This window comes from Hibiscus syriacus, unplaced genomic scaffold, assembly GCF_006381635.1.
Source record: "Hibiscus syriacus cultivar Baekdansim isolate YM2019G1 unplaced genomic scaffold, ASM638163v2 tig00002919_pilon, whole genome shotgun sequence".
NCBI classification, from domain to species: domain Eukaryota; kingdom Viridiplantae; phylum Streptophyta; class Magnoliopsida; order Malvales; family Malvaceae; genus Hibiscus; species Hibiscus syriacus.
Window position 1 is genome coordinate 1,492,756 of NW_024061957.1, and position 21,470 is coordinate 1,514,225.

Below are 21,470 nucleotides of genomic sequence, written 5' to 3' on the forward strand. Positions count from 1 at the left end.
TAATCCGTAGATTGGCCCACCATCATAGGCGGATCCAGGAGCCTTTCGTCAGGGTTGCAAGAACCCCAAGGGTGGCACTTGAATTAGAGGTGACACTTGTGGAGGGGTTGATTGGGATACCCCGGGCACCATGGAGGTCCACCCCTGGATGAGAGGTTGCCCGAGATACCCCGGACTCCATAGAGGTCCACCCCTGGATGAGAGGTTGCCCGAGATACCCCGGACTCCATGGAGGTCCGCCCCTGCCCACCACTAGTCATTTTCTCAATTTTAGTACTTGTGCTTAGAAGCTTGTTTTTTTTAAAAAAATCACAAACCCTTTGGCCTTTACCTTCCCTTTTTATAAGAGGTTGAGTGTTAGAGTTAGGGCTGATAATATGATTAATAGCAAATCTTCTAAATATTTAAATTTAGAATTCATATGTTTAAATATAAAGTTATATTTGGTACATAAATAATAATATTAAAAAATAATCATTACATGAATTATTCCGTGAGTTTAAAAGTAACTCGTTAAAATATATAATAGATAATTAATACGATTTTAAACTTGATATTAAAAGTATGAGTAAAAACTCAGAATAAACAATACACAGTCTTTCATTTTATTTAAACTAGGTCATGTAAATGATTCAATATTACAAAATGAAATTAGTTTATTATTAATTTGTAATTTTTTTTGGTAAATTTTAAATCTAATCTAGAAGGGAGTGGAATGAGAGACTCTAGGAGGAAGGTAAATGCTATTCATGGGTCTAGAACCCATTATTAGAGATGGGCATGAGACCTAAATCCGACGGGTTTCGATCCGATCGGGTTGTGTTTTTTTTTTAAAATTGGGTTTGGGTCGGGTCTGGTTGAATTCGAGTTTAGGGTGAAAAATACCCGACTCGGCTCGAAAAAAATATAATTTTACCTTATATATTTAGGAATAATTACAATAATATTCCTCTATATATTATTTTTTCAATTAAATCATTATTTTTATTGAATAAAAATAATATTTTATTATTATTTTGGTTCAGGCTCAAAAAGACGTGTCGGGTTCATGTCGGTTGAAGGGTGTAAAATTTTCGAGTCGGGTCGGGTTGATCGAAACCCGATCCAAACCCATCCCTACCCATTATCTAAAGAAATATGAGGGAATAAAAATAAGTAGCTTAATCAACCGATCAAATGTGCTTGCTCGTTACTAATTTGTATGGGGCATGAGTATTCAATATTAAATGACTGAGAGTTATCTTTGAACATATATTATCTTGTAATTACTCATATTAAAAAAATGATAATAAGGGATAGAGAAGTCTTGGCAGTTGGCACCCCCAAAGTTTTGAGAAATTTGCAGTATACCTCTAAAATACTTTTAAAATTTTAGTTTGGTTCTTCAAAACTTTTCTATAGATTTGTATGAAGTCTTAATTTTTTTTATTAACCCTCTCAAAATAGTTTAAAATTTTCACTAAATCTCCCAAAGCTTTTGATATACTTTTAAAAGTTCTAATTTAATTTTTTCAAAATTTTTGATTAGGTCTCAAATTTTAAAAAAGGAAAATTAATTAAACCTCCTGATTATATCTCCAAAATCTGCCATTAAGCACTAATGCATTATCTTGGTTGTTTTTTCGTACATGAATGTTCGTTAAAATTAAAAGTAGTGTTTAAACTCAAGTTCTAAGCTCTTATGTGTTTGACTCTTGTGGGTGTAAAGGTAAAACGCTTTTATGTTTAAGTTGAAAAAAAGGAATTAAAAGGCAGAGTCCTTAAAGAAGGATAAGTTAATGGCCACTAAGGTCACATACAAATAAAATCATCTGTAAAACAATGGGTTTCGAATAGAGCTTCCAATATTTTTGACGCCCATCTATATTGACCCAAGAGAGAGAGAGAGAGAGAGAGGGCATAAAAAACCCACCACTCATGACTGTAGAGACTAATGTCTCAATAGATCCTCTTAGATTACATGTTTGTAAAAAGCTCAGCCTCAAAATCTTATGGGGATGATTATGGTTTCCCAACCCTCTAGCAATAAAGAAACAATAATAATAATATATTAGAGAAATTTATACGATAAAAAACATATTTTTCAAAGTCTGATTCAATCTATTAAAAATATCAGAATGACTCGATTTTTGAATAAATATTTTTAAAAAAAATTAGAAATCAAATTTAAACATGTTTTTAGTTTTGAATGTCTCATCGGTTTTTTTTTCTACTTTACATTTTGAAGCATTACATAGCACTTAGCAACAACTAATTGACAACAAGTTGATCTTTTACAAAGATAAAAAAAAAATGAAAAAAAAAATTATTAACTGCATGGCCATAATGCAATGCATTGAAAAACATATACATGATGAATAAATCATGATTAGGTCTGTTAATATTGCCATTAAAAAGAAAATCTATTGAATTACATCCGACAAAATTTAATCTTTTACCCTAAAACGACGATGTTTTAATTGTTTTTTTATTTATGAAATTGATCACATAATCATTCCATTTTTATTTTATTTTATTTTTCATGTGTATTTTTGTTCAATTGTTCTTCACGGTGAGTAAATTTTGGCCCGGCTCTCTTATTTTAATATCACAACATATACTATCATGGGATTCAAAAAATTATGTTGTGTTGGTGAGGTGCAATAGGCTACAAAATGAACATGTCATCAGTTATGTTTTAATAAAAAAGACCATTATCTTATTTATTGTTGATATAATAATAAATAATATGTAAAATAAACTCTTTTAAAAAATGGATTTTGCATGCTTTGAGATTTGTTAGTATATAGCATTTATGCTATTTTTATTATTTTTTAACAACCGATTATATTATAATAATTTTAATGATTAAATTATTTAAACTATTTTTTCTTAAAATGGGTTTTTAGTGTCACTCGATGATTAAAATAAAAAATGATATAAAAGCCAATCAAATTCAAAGAAAATGTTGAGCATAGAAAGAAAGATAAGGTGCAAAATCCTATATTGCTTGGGAAATGATTCTGTTGGCCATGAAATATCATTACTGGACTTAGAAAGTGTACTCAATTACCTCGTTTTTAAATATATATATATATATATATATATATATATATATTATTTTTACATACTCATAATTTTTTCAAATGTAATTTTTAAATAATATTTAAAAAAATATAAGTAATTTTAAATTATATTCAATAAACAAATTTGAAAAAAAAAAATTAGAGTCTACTCATAAAACTTTTAGGTTTATATTAGTATTATTTGTATTATTGAAAAATATTTTTATTATACATTTCAGTCACGTAAGATTGTACCTTTTATCAATTATGATAACATAATCATTGGTAGATCTGTATAGTTTATTGTCAGTTGGATTTATTCATCATGTCAGCTTACGAATAAATATTATGACTTTAATACTAATATTAACACTAAAAGTTCACATAGAAACATCACGCACTGTTAAAAATATATTTATTATCTGTAATTTTACTATAAGTATACGACTGGGATTCTCTATCTAAATTTAAATCACAATTCTCCAAAAACAAGTTTAACTGAATAAGATTTTGAAGTTAAAAAACATATTAAAAATTATCGAAAAATAAAAGTAACTAGGTTAACCTAGTAAAGAGTTGCACCCAGTGCGTATACTAATAAAGCAGCGCAAGGTCGCGCAGGTTATAAAATGTTATGCTGAGCCGATTTTTGTCGACCAAAAGAAAAAGAAAAAAAATCAACTTGAAATAAGCTTCTTCCCACCACTCCATTAAGCTTAGATCCTCTAATTTCCTTCATTTCTTTCATCGAGTAGTTTAATTCTTTGTTTAATCTCATTTTCAACTGAAAAAGTAATTTTCCTCGGGAAAAGTTCGATCTTCAGCTAGTTCAATTATCCATGTCGTCGGATATAAGCTAAGACATGCTTCTCTGCTATCTGTAGTTTTCTCACTTTCTCTTCAACGAATCGGAAATATTTTCGTTCTAAAGATGGACGGATGCGGCAACGACTTCAACGGAGTTAATTGCGACGAGAGTTTCATATTTGATCTCACGAGTTTGATCTTGTAATTGGCATCTGCGACGAAAACTTCTTAAAAGTCGTTTTTTTTCTCTCCTTTTTCTGTCATTGGGCGTCGAGGAATGGGAACGGATAGTTTGCTACTGCCAACAGTTGGACCGCCAATTAAACCGCGAGCAGGGTTAAGGAGAAAACAGGCTGGAAGAGGCTCTTACAGAGGATGCTAGGGGCTTTATTGCAAACAAAATATAGGTTGGGGGAGCGTTTTTGATTGACAATTTCGCTGCTTTTAGTTGGGGTGGGGGGCCTTTTGAACAAAATAAAAGAGTTGGTTTCTGTTTTTGGGGAGAGATAGGGATGGGCAGCAGTACAATTAACAGTGGATTACACCAGATACTGAGAAGTCTCTGTCTCAATACTGAGTGGAAATACGCCGTTTTTTGGAAGCTTAAGCATCGAGCTCAAATGTCAGTAAACTGCCTCTTTTTTACATTGTTGTTTCCTTTTAAGTTTATCGCAGTTTTCTTTCAATTTATTGATTTGTAGTATCTAGTTTTTGGCCTAGTTTACCAAAAAAAAAAAAGGTTATGAACATTTTGTCGTGGTCAGCTAATTCGATGTCTGTATGCCATCTGCATCTAATTATTTGGAGTTCATGATCTAAGATGAATTGAAGTTTTGTTCAATTTTTGAATTATAGTTGGCATGTTATTTAGGTTAGGATGGAATGGTTTTGACCCTTGGATTTGGCATACAATATCATTCACACTTTTTTTTCCCTTTCTTTCTTTCTATTAGTATTATTCGATTGCAATCTGCCAACTTTTCAGAAGCTCTGGAAATTGACATACTTGCCTTTTGTGTTCTTTTAATTCCCTTTTTAAAGATGATTTTAAAAGAGAAAAAGTGGACTGATACCACTTGAATATTCGGAGGATTTTTTATGTTGTTTTTTAGCTTTGGAATATTATACTAAGATTTTTACAAGTAAACTAATCACTCTGTTTTACCTTTAATTTTGTGAGATGTTATGCTGGCCTTGGTGAAAATACTTTGATGTGTTTGGTTACTTGTGATCCTTAATTTTGAACTTGTTGCAGGGTGCTGACTTTGGAGGATGCCTACTACGATAATCATGACCAACATGATCTTTCAGATAATAACTGTTTCTGAGATTCACTAGAAAATTTGCACAGTGGACATTATTCACATGACCCCCTTGGTTTGGCTGTGGCAAAGATGTCTTATCAAGTATATTCACTAGGGGAAGGGTATGGCTCAACCCACTGATAAATCTGTTGTCCATTGTTTGGTATGTTTTTGTCATTGTTACTGCAGTAGTTAAAGAAATAATATGTAAGGATGCAATCAGTTGAACATAGGGTCTTGTTAGCCCCCCCCCCAAAACCTAATCCTCTGTTAAATTTTGTTGTGATTATGATAAGTACCAAATTTATGTATCTGTAGCTTATGCAAAAGTCCAGTTAGTTCTTATTCCTTGTTATGCAGGATTGTTGGACAAGTGACAGTTTCTGGAAAGCATCAATGGATATTTGCAGATAAGCATGTTAACAGCTCCTGCTCATCGTTTGAGGTGAGGAGCTTACCAAGCATTGATGTCTAACATACTGTTTCAGAGTTGATTTTATTTTCAATACTCACTCTGTTTTCTGCCTTAATTTGATTTGAATTTCAGTTATCTGATGGTTGGGAAAGTCAGTTTGAAGCAGGGATCAGAGTACGTTATGCAAGCTTTTACTCTTTCTTTTAGTTGTGATGATTGCCATGTTCAACACTTGGAAGTCTATAACTGATCGTGTCTCTAGGTCAAAGGTCCAAATCTTTTTGATGGAGCTTGCACTTTGAGTGAAAGCATTTTATTCCAATTCACTTTTACAATTTATTGGGCTAGTTTATTTGACCTTAGCGTAAAGTGAATATAAGTTTCAACTTGTTTAATTTGTATTGTAGGAGTTATAACCAAATGCCTTCCATAATGTTGTCTGTAACTGTCTTTTCCTGAAGTTTAATATTCCTTCCACACATATATATGGTTATGCTATTAATAGAAATAATTTTCATTTTTCCTTGTAGACCATTTTTGTTGTTGCTGCTGGTGTTCCACATGGAGTTGTGCAGCTTGGCTCCTTAAATAAAGTAAGATGAATTCCACTTCTTTTGGTGCTTTTTCTACTTTATGAATGTTTATCAATGCCTTTAATTTAAGTTGATGTTTGTGCCACTTCTTTTGGGGGTTGTGGGATGGATATGGATATCTTTGGCCTCCTAAATTTTTTATTTTATACGAACGCCTCTTGCTTGCATGAAATATGTTATGCACTATTATATTTGTGTCAATAAAGGAGCTAGATTCTGAAAATTTAACATTTTTTATGTGGCTTTCTCCTTGTAAGTTTGATACTTTTTTCTTCAGTATTTTTATTACTGGTTGAAGTCTTTTGATTCTCTGAGTTCTCAACTCTATATTTATGTTTATATTTTATGGTGCTCTGAAAATTATAGGTAAGAAAACGCGTGCCTTAATTTGTCAAAAGCGTTTATAACATGATAGAGTTACTAAAGTATGTTTTAATTTGGCCAAGTCCTAGGAGCCTTCTTTGATTTGATATTTAGTATGATTGCCATTAGTCTGTTGCTTTTTGCGCTAGTTCTTTTGAGCTGATATTCTAGACAGCAATACAATCTTAAATTTTATTTATCTGAATGGAGCAGGTATTTGAGGATGTGAAGCTTGTGAGTCACATCAGAGATGTGTTTTTTTCTCTTCATGATTCTTATCTAGGGCATATTGCCAACCCAATAGGATGTAGCATGAAAAGTTCAGTTTTTGAGGTATAATTCAGTTTCTCCTTTATTTTATGTATCAGCACGTGTACATGAACGCAACCTTGCACAAAATTACATGTACATTTGTTTATGTTATTAACACTTTTGGATAATCATTTGGCAGCCTGGATTACATGCAAAACTATTAGATTCAGAAGTTATTTCTTTAGATAAAGCTCTAGACGAAGAAGGGCCAGATTTTTTGTTGCCTGAGTTTTCAAATTGCCAACAAGGCAGTGATAGTTCATTTGTTTTTCCACTGGGGAGTAATCATCAGATAAGGACAGTTGATGTGGAAAATAAGCAAGAAGGGCATGAGCTATCCTCAGCAGGGAGTGATGAGACTGCTAAATTGCTGAACCCAAGTTCAAATGTTTCTAACTTGGAGAATTTAAATCAGTTGGGGAGAAATTTGATAAACAATGGGGTATGCAAAGGGGAGACTAATGGGAGGAAAAGTTCGAGTATGGGACCAGAAAATGTTTACACAAACCATCATGTTGTAGGGAGTATGGATTTATTTAATGTTGCACTTCAAGCTGAACAGTATGGAGCTGATCAGAAATACTACTCAAACTTACTTCAATCTGCAATTAGTGATACTGTTAAGTTGGGTGGTTTGAATTCTTATCAAAATGAAGTGTTAGACACTACTGAATCTTCTGACATAAAATTTCAAAGGCATTTGAAGTTGGGGAATCAAACTGATCTAAGTGACTTAAACTCTATAAACACATCCTCAAAGTTTTCTGCTGGGTATGAGCTTTATGAAGCACTTGGACCAACTTTTTTGAGAAAGAGTCTCTATACTGATTGGCAGGTAGAGAATACAGAAGCTGGAGCTAATATTGAAATGCTAGAGGGGATGAGCAGCAGCCAATTAACTTTTGAATCTGGTTCAGAGAATCTCCTAGAGGCTGGTGTAGCAAATGTTTGCCATAGTGGCAGTGATATCAAAAGTGAGATATCATTTTGCGGAACCTCACCATCATTGATGACTACTGGAAATACACCAAATCTTTCAGGCCAAACAAAACATGCCATTAGTTCAACAGGTTATTCAATTAACCAGTCCTCTCTCAAGGAAAAAAGCACACAGCAATGCTTGAGTTCGTCAAATCTATGTGGTGCATTGTCTTCGAAAGAGTTTTCTTCTGCTTGCCCTAGCAACTGTAGTGAGAAGTCTTCAGAGCCAGTTAAGAACAACAAAAAAGAGGACTAGACGTGGTGAAAATCCCAGGCCTAGGCCAAGGGACAGACAACTCATTCAAGATCGTATTAAGGAGCTAAGGGAGCTTGTACCTAACGGAGCTAAGGTAAATTACTTTCTGTTCACACGAGTTTTTTTTTTTTTTTGATAGGAATAGGATGCCTCATTAAAAAACCTCCCTCATAGTGGTCCTCTGCCCTAAGGTAGGACCAACTAGCGGAAGGAGGAAAAGAGTGCATCAATTTATTGATAATAAACCAGATACATAAGGCTTAAAAACAGTCTTGCAAACTACATAAAACTTAAAAACAGTCCTGAGGGTACTTTGCTCTTAAGGCTTACACAACTGCCTAAGCAAGGACAAAAATTACCCAATTCCTTCCTTTGCTAACTTATCGGCCTCACAGTTACACCATCTAGGAATCCACCTAACAAGAGCCTGAATAGCAGAAATAATAGACACAATTTCCTTGACAAAGTTTGACAGAAAAGCAGGTGCAAGAGCTTGGTCTTTAATCCAATCCACTGCTATCTTTGAATCGCTTTCAATAATTAGTCTGCCCTTCGAAGCCCATTGTGATGAAACAAATAGGTCAATTCCTTTTTTGATAACCTTCAGCTCTGCTAGGATAGTAGGAGAAGGACCGACACTTTCTGAAAACGAAAAAAGACTATCCCGATTCCAATCTCTGAGAATACCCCCTATTCCAGCATACATACCAACTGTAGTAACAGCCCCATCCACATTCAACTTAAAAAAATCCACTGGAGGAGGACTCCAACAAATCGCCTTCCTATTCATGCCTATGAACTTTGTTAGATTATCAGCCAAAGAAAGGTCAGCAATTAAAGAATCCACCTGAATAGGGATAAGTGGATATTTTGCCAAATACCATTTGGCTAACCTTAAACGCACAGTGAAAAACAATGATAATCTATCCAACTTCTTTTCCTCAAAAATGATCTCATTTCTAATCTTCCATATTGACCACAAGACTGCCCCCGGAATAAACTTCCACATAGCAGATTTAGGATTCACATCAACCCAAGAACTAAGCAGCGAAGGAGGGTCTGGCGGTAAAACTAACCGAAAACCCCAGTACCCTATAATCTTATACCAAAGTTCCCACGAAACTCGACATGAAATGAAAAGATGATGGATTGATTCATCCTGCAGGTTACAAAGTGGACAAAGAATGTTCTCCCCTAAAGGAACCCCTCTTCTCAACAATTCAACTCTAACAGCAACTTTTTGATGGGACAATTGCCAAATGAAGGATTCTACTCTAGGAGGAACTAAGCCCGACCATACACAATTACTCCAAAATAAAGATTCATCATTAAAATTGTAAAGAGCTTTCCTGCAAGCTTTAACAGAAAACAACCCGACATTCAACCCATTCCACAACAACCCATCATCCAATGACTCAATAAGTTTAACATTTTTCAGCCTATCCAACAGCTCTACCAGCTGCTCCACCTCCCAATCACATAGATTCCTCCTAGTCTTCACACACCATTCCCATCCGGTTGAATCAAAACTCCCAAAGTCTGCAACATTACCCGTTTTATTAGTAGAAAGGGCAAAAATTCTTGGAAAAAGAAATTTCGAAGGAAACTCCCCAAGCCATGTATCACACCAAAAGGATATAGATTTCCCATTCCCAATTTGTATCTTTGCATGAGATCTAAGACAACCTCCGATGGTATCATCCTTCATGAAGTTATTAACAATTCCCCTCCACATCCAAGAGTCATTTTGAGAAATAACCTTGTTAATATCCATGGTCTGACAGCTGACATTGTGTTTACAACATAAGAATCTCTTCAACATCGAATTTTTGTCATTTGCAAATTTCCAAATCCACTTACCCAACAAAGCTCGGTTTGAAACATTCAAATCAACAACGCCTAAACCACCACCACTCAACGGTTTGCAAATTTTATCCCAACTCACCCAGTGAATTTTCTTCTTTCCATCCCCTCCACCCCATAAAAAATTCGACATCATGGAATTTAACCGGTGAGAAATAGTAGAAGGCATCTTAAAAATGGATAGGTAAAAATTAGGTAGGGAAGATAAAACCGAGTTAATAAGTACTAGCCTACCGGCCATAGATAGAGAATTAGCTTTCCAGCCTGCCAATTTCTTGCTGAAATTTTCAATGACCGGTTCCCAAAGCTTTGCCGAGTTCTTTTTCTCCCCTAAAGGTAGACCTAAGTAAACAGTCGGGAATGAATCAACAGAGCAGCCAATATCCCTAGCCCAAACATCAAGGATGTCACTCTCCACATTAATCCCATACAGCTTGCTTTTTGCTAAATTCAGTTGGAGCCCCGTCAATAAACCGAAAATCCTCAAAACTCTTCTAACATTCTTTATCTGAGTAATTGAATCTCGACAAAAAATAATTAAATCATCTGCAAACTGCAGGTGAGACAAAGTAAAAGAGTTTTGACTGTTTCCAAAAGAAAACCCCTGAAAAAGACCCAAGTCCACTGCTTTCGACAGCATCAAATGTAGTAATTCCCCAACCATGTTAAACAAAAGAGGAGAAAGGCTGCAACCTTGCCTCAAACCTTTAGCAATAGGGAACTCTTTAGTAGGAGAGCCATTCACTAGAACCAAGATAGAAGCCGTTGAAATGCACTGTTTGATCCAAGAACACCACCTCTCGCCGAATCCCATCTTTATCATTAACTTTTGCAGAATCTGCCACTCCACAGTGTCGTAGGCTCTGCTAAAATCCACTTTAAATACAACCCCTTTAAGTCCTTGCTTCATCCAAGAATCAATACCTTCATTAGCCAAACATGCACAATCTAACAATTGCCTTCCCGGAATAAAAGCAAACTGTGACAGACTAATAATATCATCGATACACGATATTAGTCTCTTGGAAAGAACTTTTCTGTCCTTATAAATGTCAATCACATGGTCTTTTCTGTCCTTACAAATGTCAATCAACTAAAATTTCAAGAAAAAATATGCAGTGCAGTATTGATTCATTGCTGGAGTGCACAGTCAAACACATGGTCTTTCTGCAAGGCATCACGAAGCTTGCTGATAAGCTCAGTAAATGTGCAGAATCAAAAGTAAGGCAGTGTACTGGTTAATGATTGTTTTGGTTCAGTAAATTAGAAACTGAGATCTCACTGATCTGATCGAGTAATGTGGTGATGAATTAAATGATCTCACTTAAGTTCTACCAGAATTTTTGGGGGGGCCTTGTACCTTTTAGCTTTGTAGGCATATATTATAGATTCTTGTTTGTCATGAAATGGAAACACAATTACTGTACACTAGCTGAAATCAAGTGTTGTTACATCTTGTTGATTTTGTAGATGCATCACAAGGTTCAAGCTGGGCAGTGGAACTGGGAAGCCATCTAAAAGTATGCTCAATAGTAGTCGAGAATATAAACAAAAATGGAGGTTCATAATATTGTTCCCGTTGATATGATGATTACTTGTTGCTTACTTATGATTTCATGGTGGGTTCACTGCTTGGTGTATGTTATTTTCTCATTGGCTATAGTTATTGTTTACTAAGTTTATGATTTCATTGGTAGATTCCCTGTTTACGGTATGTTAGTGTAGGATATTTTGTTCATTATTTCACCTGTGACAAACAGAAAAGGAAGGATAATCTCAAAATGACACAATGATAGTTTTTTATTTATTCTTGGTTTTAAAGTTATTTTAGTTGATCCATGCAGCTGTTGTGTGAGGAATGTAGTCATTTTCTCGAGATAGCGGAGGCCATCAGAAGCTAGGGCCTAACAATTTTAAAGGGGCTTATAGAAGCGCGTGGTGAGAAGACTTGGATATGTTTTGTGGTTGAGGTAGGATTTATGATATTTTAATCTTGGTCATCATGGGTTGTGTCGTTTTGTCTTTGCTGCTGTGTCTTCCATCGGTTATGTGCCTGCCCAAAACATACCCATTTGATGCTAATGGAACGTGTCAATGACTATTCCTGATATTTATGATATTAATACATTGAATGTATTGTAAGATATACGTCCAAAACTCCAGGCATGTTCAAACTGCATTATAAGTGCCCAAAGAATCAGTTCTTTAATTTTCTTTCAACTTTGTTTCCCATTTTATAATCTAATACCTGATTATGAAAACATTGCAGGGACAGAACAACAGAGTTATGCATAGAATGGACATCATATGGTCACTTGTGCAAATTATGCAATCGAAGGCTACAAGTTAGCTGCAATTGCTTGTCACCTCTTGGAAGTAGTAATATTGACTCCCACTGTAACATATTGTGAGTGGTTTGTGATTTTAGATTGGCTTATGGTTTTTGCTTCTTGTCTTTATCTTCCAATCCCCTAAAAGAATATATAAAGTAGGGGAAAAGAAGAGAGAACGTCCTTGAGAAACATTGTATGAAGCGTTTTTGCTTCTGTTATTCATAGTTTGTGGAATTGACATTTATCACTTTCTTTTATCTTTTGCTGCATATTTTCCTGCAGTTACTGCTTTAAACTTGGTTCACTAATTGATATATAGATTCAACATTCACCATTAAAGGGGCAACTGCACATGAGAAATAGAAGATTTGATATCATAGAATGTTATTAGCTAAATTACATACTACTTTATAATGGTGCTCCTTTAAACGATGATAACGTAGTATCATCCCACTGTAGATTTATTGCATTTTGAAGTGAGGAGGGCTTGAGTTTCCATCCAGACCTTCGGCCCTGAAATAGGCCAAGTGATATGAATTTTCCAGTATACAGGCGGGCGGATTACTTTCCGTCAGAAGCTCTCTTATTGGGGCATATGGTTTATGTTTGTTTGCTGTGCTTGGATAGAAAAAAGCATGCCACCGATACCCTCGGTACTTGTCCCGCTAGAAGTTCAGACGATGTCTTTTAGCTTGATCATGTGTTTTATGTATTCACTTGCAACTTCCCTGCGAAAGATTTTTGGACAATTTTTTCAGTTTGCATCTGTTGTACACACGCTCGGTGAAGAACTGAGAAACAGTACAATGAAAGAACAAGATGCCATTGAACATAGCATGAGAACTGCTTGTCGAGAAGACAAAAAAGAGAGGCAAGCTAGAGAGAGATCCGCGTTAGGCGTATCCTTGAAACGCACACAATCTTTGACATGTTACAAAGCACAACGTTAGTATGAGGAGATTAAACAAAACCAATTTGTCTGCTTGTCGAGGCCTTTACCCAAGACAGAAACAATTCCCTTCCACAGTAACTGGCCTGACTTATAAGTTCTCCAGGTAAAAGGAAATGGCATCTCCTTTTGTTGTTGGTCTAAAACTTCTTGCTGGTAATCATATGAACTATAACTAAGGATGTTTAATGAGTAAAGTAATTCGTGAGCTGTTCAAACATGATTCGGTCAATGCTCGACTCGAGTTAACTCGATATCAAGTTGTTCAAGATCTTAACGAGTCGAACACAGTTTAACTCGACTGGATGAATTTGTGAGCGGTTCGTTAATTATTTTTATATATTTTTAGTAGTTACCTTAAAAAAATTCCATTAAAAATATAAAGTATGAACAATAATTACTAGTTTGTTAATAGATAATAAGAATGATGATAAATTATTAATTAATAGTTACTATTAATTTATTAATTTACTAATTTGATGTATTTGTTGAGTTACTTCCGAATTTAAACTTTGAAATAAATTCATACACACTGATAAAATTTTTAGTTAAATGTGTTGATATATATTTATATTAAACTTTATATAATATTAGTAGATTTTACTCATAATTAAGAAGGCAAAGTAAAATTTATGATGAACTTAACAAACCACAATTAAAGCAATAATTATTTTTAACGAGCACAAATCAAACACTCCCTGAAGCATCTGTCTCTGACAAAATTCAGGAATAGGTTTAACCCTTAAAAGAAAGACGGCTTCTCCTCCAATGTCTTACCTTACACAAACTTCAACAGGAAAAAAGGAATGGCATCTTTCACAGCACAATTTCAACATGTATGAAATAAAAAAAAACCGTGCAAACATATTGTTAGATACAATTTTCATCTTATTAGAAAATTATTCTTCAAAATCCACTTATACTCCATTGTTGAACCTGGTATTCAACAAACAAAACACTGTTACCCATTTTGAATGAGCAATTCAGTTCCCTACAAAAACCCTAATTTTTTTTGGCCATCTTCAAATTGATTATGTGCTTAATGGAAATGAGGATAAATATTATTTCTCAACAGCCAAAGATATGGTATTGGTTTTCTAACAAAGAAACAATTGCTTTCATCTTCTTGTTGACATTACATTGCATCCTCCTTTGTTTCAATTTCATAATTGAATTAACAGATAATACCATGGAGTTTTATTTTCAGGGGGCAATGACTGAATATGGAAGGGAAGATTCCTCGGTTTGTTTACAAATGTTATTTCTTCAATGAACTATTGCATATTTTTGAATTGGGATCGTACAAACCAAGAATGATTCTCTTGTCATAGTATCTTAAAATTCCCTTCAACATGTACAGTTCATATCAATACAATTGATTGTTTAATCTTCTCGCATTCCTGTACCGGAAAAGATGGATCTGCAATTTCTAAAGATCTTATAACATTCACAGCAGCTTGCTCTTTATCCCCAAGATTAATTCAGAGCAAGCACTGTACAGTTCATGTAGAAGTAGCATTCCAGATTATTGGTTTCACAAAAGACACAACAAACAAAGACATCGTGATGATTAAAAAAATTGCTTTGAAGAGAATGATCAGATAGAGCTAATACTGCAGATGCCATCATCACGGCAATCAAACCAATAGGGAAACAATATCACAATCATCATTTCATTCTCCCACAACAAAAGGCAAAGCCAAGCATAACAATTCTGAAACGAAGTAAAATAGCAAAGGTTAATCTTTGTAGAAAATCAAAAAGATAAAGAGAATGATCAGATAGAGCTAATACATAAGGTCGGCCATCATTACGGCAATCAAACCAATAGGGAAAACTTCTGTTCCTCATTTCATTCTCAAGCAAAACCTTCAATAAAAATTAAAACATCAAACTGCTGAAGATTTCGAACCAGAAAACAGATACCGAAGCTAAAGAAAAACATAAACTTAAACATAAAAAACAACACAACCAAGGCGGAACCAAGAACTGGGCATGTCGAAACGGCTTGTTGGAACTTAAGTGTTTGAGCAACAAACCCCTGCAACAAAGAGTGACTTTATAGGAAGTGGCTAGCCGCAGCGAGTCGAAGCTTTAAAAACCCTAATGACTAATATACACTATTCGGAGTGGGGTTGGGGGGGGGGAAGTGTGTTGGACTTGGACTTAATCTTTAGGCCCAAACAGATTGAGCAGGCCGTAATCCCCTCACCTTTGGGAACTATTATACCCTTTTCATTTTTATGTCTTATTTAAAAAAATGTGTATTTAAAGTATATTATTTTTTAATCTAAATATTCATTATTATTTTTTATCAAAGTATATATAATTATAATTTTTATTTTATTTAAATATTTAAAAAAAAATTAAAGTAGGCACCTAAAGTATATTGTTTTTTCTATTTAGGTACTTAAATATTTTAGGTTCTTAAAGTATCATTCTTAGCATATTAATAACTCATATACGACACAGTAACTCGAACTCGAAACTTTTAAGGAAAATAAACACTTTCATATACCATATTGAGGTTGGTGAATGGGTTCATGAACCACAAAAACCTTGTTTCTTTCATCATGGATTATATGCTGCATGGATAATAATCAAAAGATGTCAAGCTGGGGAAGCTCTCCCATTATCATCAGGGATTAGAATAGTGGAGCCAGGCCAACACGTGCTAATTTAGTTATTACTTGATCATATAAGATCAGGTAATGATTATGATGAACACTGTAGGATTGGTGGAGTTAGTCTGACAATTAGCACTAACACTTGGCCTCGACCATGTTTTATTAATTGCAGTGTCACTATCTTCTGTTTCATTCATTATATATATATATGTTCTTTCTTTCTTTCTTTTATCTGACTCTGATGATCTGTACTTGAACAGCTATTATGGGGTAATCCACCATGTAATGTCCACTATTTACAATATATATTTCTCCTTTATCAGAACAGAGCAGATTCTATATATGATATTTATTTTGATCATTTAAGTATAAAAACATTATATGAACCAAGATTTTTTTTTTGGATCAAAAAGATTCTTCCATTAGAAAGAGGAGCAGATTAGAGAAGGATACGTAAGCCTTCAGGATGTTTAAGAGTCCACTCCATCGGGCATTCATGGAAACCAGTTATTTTTGCGATCCAATCAACAGCGCGGTTACAGTTCCGCTTAACAAAACCAAAAAAAATAACACAAGCGAAACTTCTTTGACAATGATCGGAGTTGGAATTGTTTGTCGCGGTCTAACTTCTAACATAAATATAAAAATAATTTCATATACAAAAGAAACAGTCCATACTCTCTTTTTTACTTTTCTTCTTTTTCAAACATTTTAATCATATTTTATATATAGAAGATTGAGTTCAGTTCTTTCTTTTTCTGTAATGCCACAGCTTTGTTTTCCCCTTGGTTGAGCTCACATTCAACTAATCATCATTCACCTCCAATTTAAATATTCTTCATTGAAATAATTCTTTTACCTTTTTTTTCCTCATATGCTAACTTAGATTAGCTTACATTTTCATTTTGCAAATTCGTAAATGGGATGTGATGAGCTTGCAGGTCTACAATGGTGGACAGGTTGTAAACCTGAAGATCAGCCCTGTGCTGCGGCTTTATCCTTTTTGTTTTAGTTTATTTTATACACAACAGAACTAATAACCCATAAAAAGGTACTATTTTTCTTGGTATCTACATTATTGTTTGGAGGGGGGGAAAAAGGGATCATCAGCATAAAAACAGAAACAGGATCAAACTCCAATGAGCAAAAAAACAAAAACAAAAGCAAGAAAAAGATGGTTCAGTTTATGATTAATTTCTCATCATTCTAAGGGCAATCGCTTGAAGCTCACCCAAATCATTATCACATGGTCTCTTACCATGGAAAGCAAAGTTTTCTATACCAAGTATTTCTTGTATATTAATGGTGTCACTGTCAGCGCTGTTGAGTTCGACTTCAACCGATTCAAGTGAGCTTTGTGGGGAAATCGGATAATTTGGAATGGAATGGAATAAACCAGAAAGGTTTTGTTCCCACTGACCTTCCATGGTATGTGAATTCATGGCATTTTGAGCTAGCTGAGCTTTGACTTGCAGTAACTGCGCTTGCAGGCATGCCACCTATATGAAACAAAGAGAGAGAACATCCAAGAAGATTGTAAAATCGTAGCATATATGTTTGATACTTTGATAAAAAAAAACTTTTAGAGATGCTCGAAATGGGAGATTCCTTAATTACTTGTTGTTGCAAGGAGAAAATGTGAGCAACACAACCGTAAACGGGATCTCGGATCCTTGCTTGAGCCTCGTAAGCAATGGAGACAACCGCCTCGCAACGATAATGAGCTGGGATATGCAACAATAATTTAGAAACATTACTAGCACCGAACACTTTGTGAATGGCTGCAAACCGTGCAGGGCCTTGTTCCGAACAGAAGTAAGGCGCAAAAATACAGTCCGAGGCACATTTTCTTCTCAGGAACTTGCATGCACCACAAGGGGAACCGCTGGTACTAGATGGTGCCATGACAGAGAACACAACAGAAAAGAAAAGAAAATAGAGTGTAGCTAGAGACCAGGAATAAGTGAAATATATATTTTGAAATTTGTCCAAACCACACGAATACACTAGGAATTGGTGCTAAAGGGAATAAATGGGTTTTGAGTGGAGGGGTAGATCCTTAAGGGGCGCAACAAAAGGAGTAAGTCTTATAACAAGTGTGAATGGGGGACATTGGTGGCCTTTGTGTAGGGTTCTAAGGAGACATTTAATAATGTTTAAGCAATATTGGTTTATTATTTTAATGGGTTACACCCAGTTTACAATACAATTTAGACTTGGTTTATGTTTATCTGACAATTTATTTCATACAAGTTTGATTTTTGGTGGTGATTTTAGAATTTTTTTAGTACAAAGTTTGTTTTTCTTTTCTTATTTTCCGCCGATGGCCGCACTTCGGAACTGCTGCCCTTTGTCGCTTTGTAGGCGCTGCTCTAACTGCACACGAACCAAGTCCAGTGCTATTCTGCCTAAAGTCCCATCTGTAAACTTTCTATTCATACTTAAGTTTATCGTAATATAAGACTTACTTTGGCAGATATTTGACTGAATTTAATTTATTTTCCATAACTTTTGATTGCCATAAAACCATATCTTTGCTGGATGAAAATCATGTTCACTTGCCAATATTGCATTCAATAACCATTACATATGAATAACAACCCATTGCAATATTTCAGATCAATTCACATGCTAACCAAAGGCATACTTAATGCTAGAATTCACAGATATGCAAATGTAATAAATAGATATCTGTATGTTTACATCAGCCATGATCTGTGAATATGGTATTATATCAATCAACCAAAAAGTCTAAATCCAGCCAAAACAGCTGCAACCAGATCAACAATGGTTTGGCACGTTGGCCCAAGAACAAGCATGGAGCTAACACAAATCAACATGCAAAGAAAAATGACCCCAAAGACTTGATGTCAGCCACGAAAAAAAAACCATAAATAAGATCATGGTTCTTCACTCCTTAACACAGGAAAATGGCGGTTTGCATAAGCAACAACAACAAAAAACAACAACATTCAACTTTCATAGTTCTGACTTCACTTTTCATCATGCTCGAGTTGAAAAGTTTATAGTAGAAAACATATGTTTTGGGTTGTTCCTTTGGTTAGAAGTTCTAAACAAAAGGGACATTAATAATAATTTTCCAACTTCATTTCTCGTCTTTCTCGTTCTTTTTTACAATGCAATCATTACCCGTAACAAACGATTCGTAACTTGCAGGAAAATGGTGACAGAGACACCCAGATAAGATGATTATAAGTTGTGGTTTAGTGTTTCAGCTCCTGTCTTTTCCCAGAGGCTCATGTTTTTACCATTTCTAATGCACTACAGGAGTTCGCATGAAGAGGAACTGCACACAAAAACAATTACTACCGTCATCACGAGAAAATAAAATACTTCAATAACAATCATACTAGAATTAAGTTAGAATTGTGAGTTACATGCCTCGAATGATTTTCCTGCTCTCTCGAATTCCAGCATGCTAAGAGCGACTTCACAGCTCTGTGAGACAATGGGCTCAGGATCCCTAGCAAACTCCTCAAGCAGCGCTACACTTTGATCATCTATAACATGGGTACAATGAGGACTTCAATTAGACTAATCCAAGAGGTCAAAACAGGAAAGACGCAAGATTCATAAGACCTAGTAGTCATCCAAGAAAAAGTGAAAGCGAGAGACTGATCGGATCTCATTGCTCAGCAACACTTATTGCCTATCCCTTATGAAAACAAAAAAGTTGGCTTAAGGAAAGTCTCACATTCAACCCTCACAAAAAAGCAGTTACGTGGGACCATTAGCATTACATAGCCTAACCTGCAATGGAGCCAAGAGCTTCAGCAGCTTCATGTCTAACCATTGGGTGTTCACCCGCATTCCTCAGTATATTGCTAAGTGCAACTGAAGCAGCTTTATTTTGCAATTGACCCAAGACATAAGCAACCTTATCACAGCCAGATGACAAACATAAAAATCCATCCACTTGCAATGGAAACAGATTAAGATTGCACAGAGACTAAGACAATTAATTAAAGGAATGCCATCAAACCTCATGCTTCAGCAAAGCACTTTTGGCTCCTAAAGAATCAATAATGGCAGAAACAGCTTCCTCTCCACCATGGTTTCGGAGAGCAAAGAGAGCTGAATACCTCTCATACATGCATCTTTCCTCATCCAATAGCACTTCCCTTAATATTAGACACCACCAGTAAATAGTCTAAACAAAAAACATGGTAAAGAAAGTTGCATTCATTACCAATAATGAGAAATACCTAAGTTTACAAACAGATGAATGAGATGGAGCTGCGGCAGCAGGGTCAACTGACAAAAAAGGTGACTTCTCTTTCATTGATGATTTATCATCACTACTGCCAGATTTTAACTCCTTGATTCGCTGGAGAGCCAATTCGCACGTTTCCCGGACTTCTGGAGCAGGATCTAGAACCAAACTATTCTTCAAAAGAGGAATGTTACTCTCTAAACCAATCGCACCAATTGCTTCTGCTGCCTGTGGCAGAATGACATAAGAAAATTTTAAGGAAAACAGCCAACACACCACAGAGATAAATCAAATACATAACAGTGGAACAACAGCTTCACGTGAACCAACCTCATGACGAACAATGGGATGCAAAGAGAGATCATTTAGAACAGCTTCTAAAGCAGGAATAGCTTCAGTATCTTGCATTTGACCCAATGCAAATGCCGCTTCATGAGCCAACAAATTTGATGAATCCCTTGTGGCTGCAATAACATATATTGCAACAAATATTAGACTGTTCACAATGGGAAAGAGAGCAAATTTTCACGGTTATTTCATTGATAAAGTTGCCATTTGCTCGTTTTTCTTTAGTGGAATTTTCCTAATATATAATCAATTGTTGCAGCTAAACTATTTAACCCAGATTAAGTGACACAAATCCCCATCTTTCCATGCATTTTCTACATTAGTTAGGCTTCAAAACAAATGATGCAAATGGAAATAGAAAAACAAAAGAGTATTCAAGAAAAATAAAGCCTTTAGTCCTCTATTTAGCCCTAATTATATGCTTAAAAATCATACGTATTCTCAGACAGTAATTAGAAAAGGGGCAAAGACGCATAGAAATTTGTTATGTAAAATTATGAAGCGCAGGGACCTTGAATGAGAGCATTGCGAGGGTCAGGGCCTTTGAGGTTGCGAAGGGAGAAGAGGGCTCGGAAGCGCTCGGATATTGGCTGGCTGGGGTCGAGCAACCGGTCGCACAGAAAGTTTTCCATGTTGTTGGGCAAAGACGATCCCGATGCTGATACGCCGTCGTCCAATGAACCCATGAGTCGGGGACGCAGATCAGTTGGCGGACCTTTGAGCAGTTGCTTGGAAACGACGCGCCGCGAGGTCTGGGGACTTGGATTCTTGGTTTAGTAGGAAAAAGGTTTTAGAGCTCGATATTTTCCTACTTCAACGTGTATGGGTCTAAAGTACAATTTATGTTTAATATAAAAATAAATATCTAAATTATATTTTAATTTTGGGTTTAAACTATTTTTCGATTAATTTAGTATATGACATTATAAATAATATTATTTTAAGTATTCTAATTGTAATGGTATTAAAAAATTTCAAGTGACATATGTTACATTCTGATAATTTAAATAATTTTATTTAAAATAAAAAATTTAAAAGTAT

General features: G+C 35.1%; 2 protein-coding genes, 2 non-coding genes and 1 pseudogene across 4 annotated transcripts; 1 reads left to right on the top strand and 4 right to left on the bottom strand.

The window, feature by feature from the left end:
• The first annotated feature begins 3,880 nt into the window (after window positions 1-3,880).
• On the top strand, window positions 3,881-12,481 carry LOC120163728 (annotated as a pseudogene).
• Window positions 12,482-14,811: 2,330 nt separating this feature from the next.
• On the bottom strand, window positions 14,812-14,899 carry LOC120165984. Its single transcript, XR_005519882.1, has one exon. It is a non-coding gene; the product is annotated as a small nucleolar RNA Z102/R77 (small nucleolar RNA).
• A 92-nt stretch (window positions 14,900-14,991) lies between these two features.
• LOC120165992 lies at window positions 14,992-15,078 on the bottom strand. The gene has a single exon (XR_005519885.1). It is a non-coding gene; the product is annotated as a small nucleolar RNA Z102/R77 (small nucleolar RNA).
• A 1,943-nt stretch (window positions 15,079-17,021) lies between these two features.
• LOC120165692 (LOB domain-containing protein 16-like) lies at window positions 17,022-17,803 on the bottom strand. Its single transcript, XM_039175158.1, has 2 exons — window positions 17,465-17,803; window positions 17,022-17,346 (listed from the first exon to the last, which is right to left on the bottom strand). The coding sequence occupies exons 1-2, from the start codon at window positions 17,750-17,752 to the stop codon at window positions 17,038-17,040; spliced, it is 597 nt and encodes a 198-aa protein (XP_039031089.1). The 5' UTR covers window positions 17,753-17,803; the 3' UTR covers window positions 17,022-17,037.
• A 1,041-nt stretch (window positions 17,804-18,844) lies between these two features.
• On the bottom strand, window positions 18,845-21,225 carry LOC120165681 (deoxyhypusine hydroxylase-like). Its single transcript, XM_039175151.1, has 7 exons — window positions 20,941-21,225; window positions 20,412-20,545; window positions 20,074-20,309; window positions 19,851-19,989; window positions 19,619-19,745; window positions 19,250-19,368; window positions 18,845-19,154 (listed from the first exon to the last, which is right to left on the bottom strand). Exons 1-7 carry the CDS (start codon window positions 21,113-21,115, stop codon window positions 19,122-19,124), a joined length of 963 nt encoding a protein of 320 aa, XP_039031082.1. The 5' UTR covers window positions 21,116-21,225; the 3' UTR covers window positions 18,845-19,121.
• Between the last annotated feature and the right edge of the window lie 245 nt (window positions 21,226-21,470).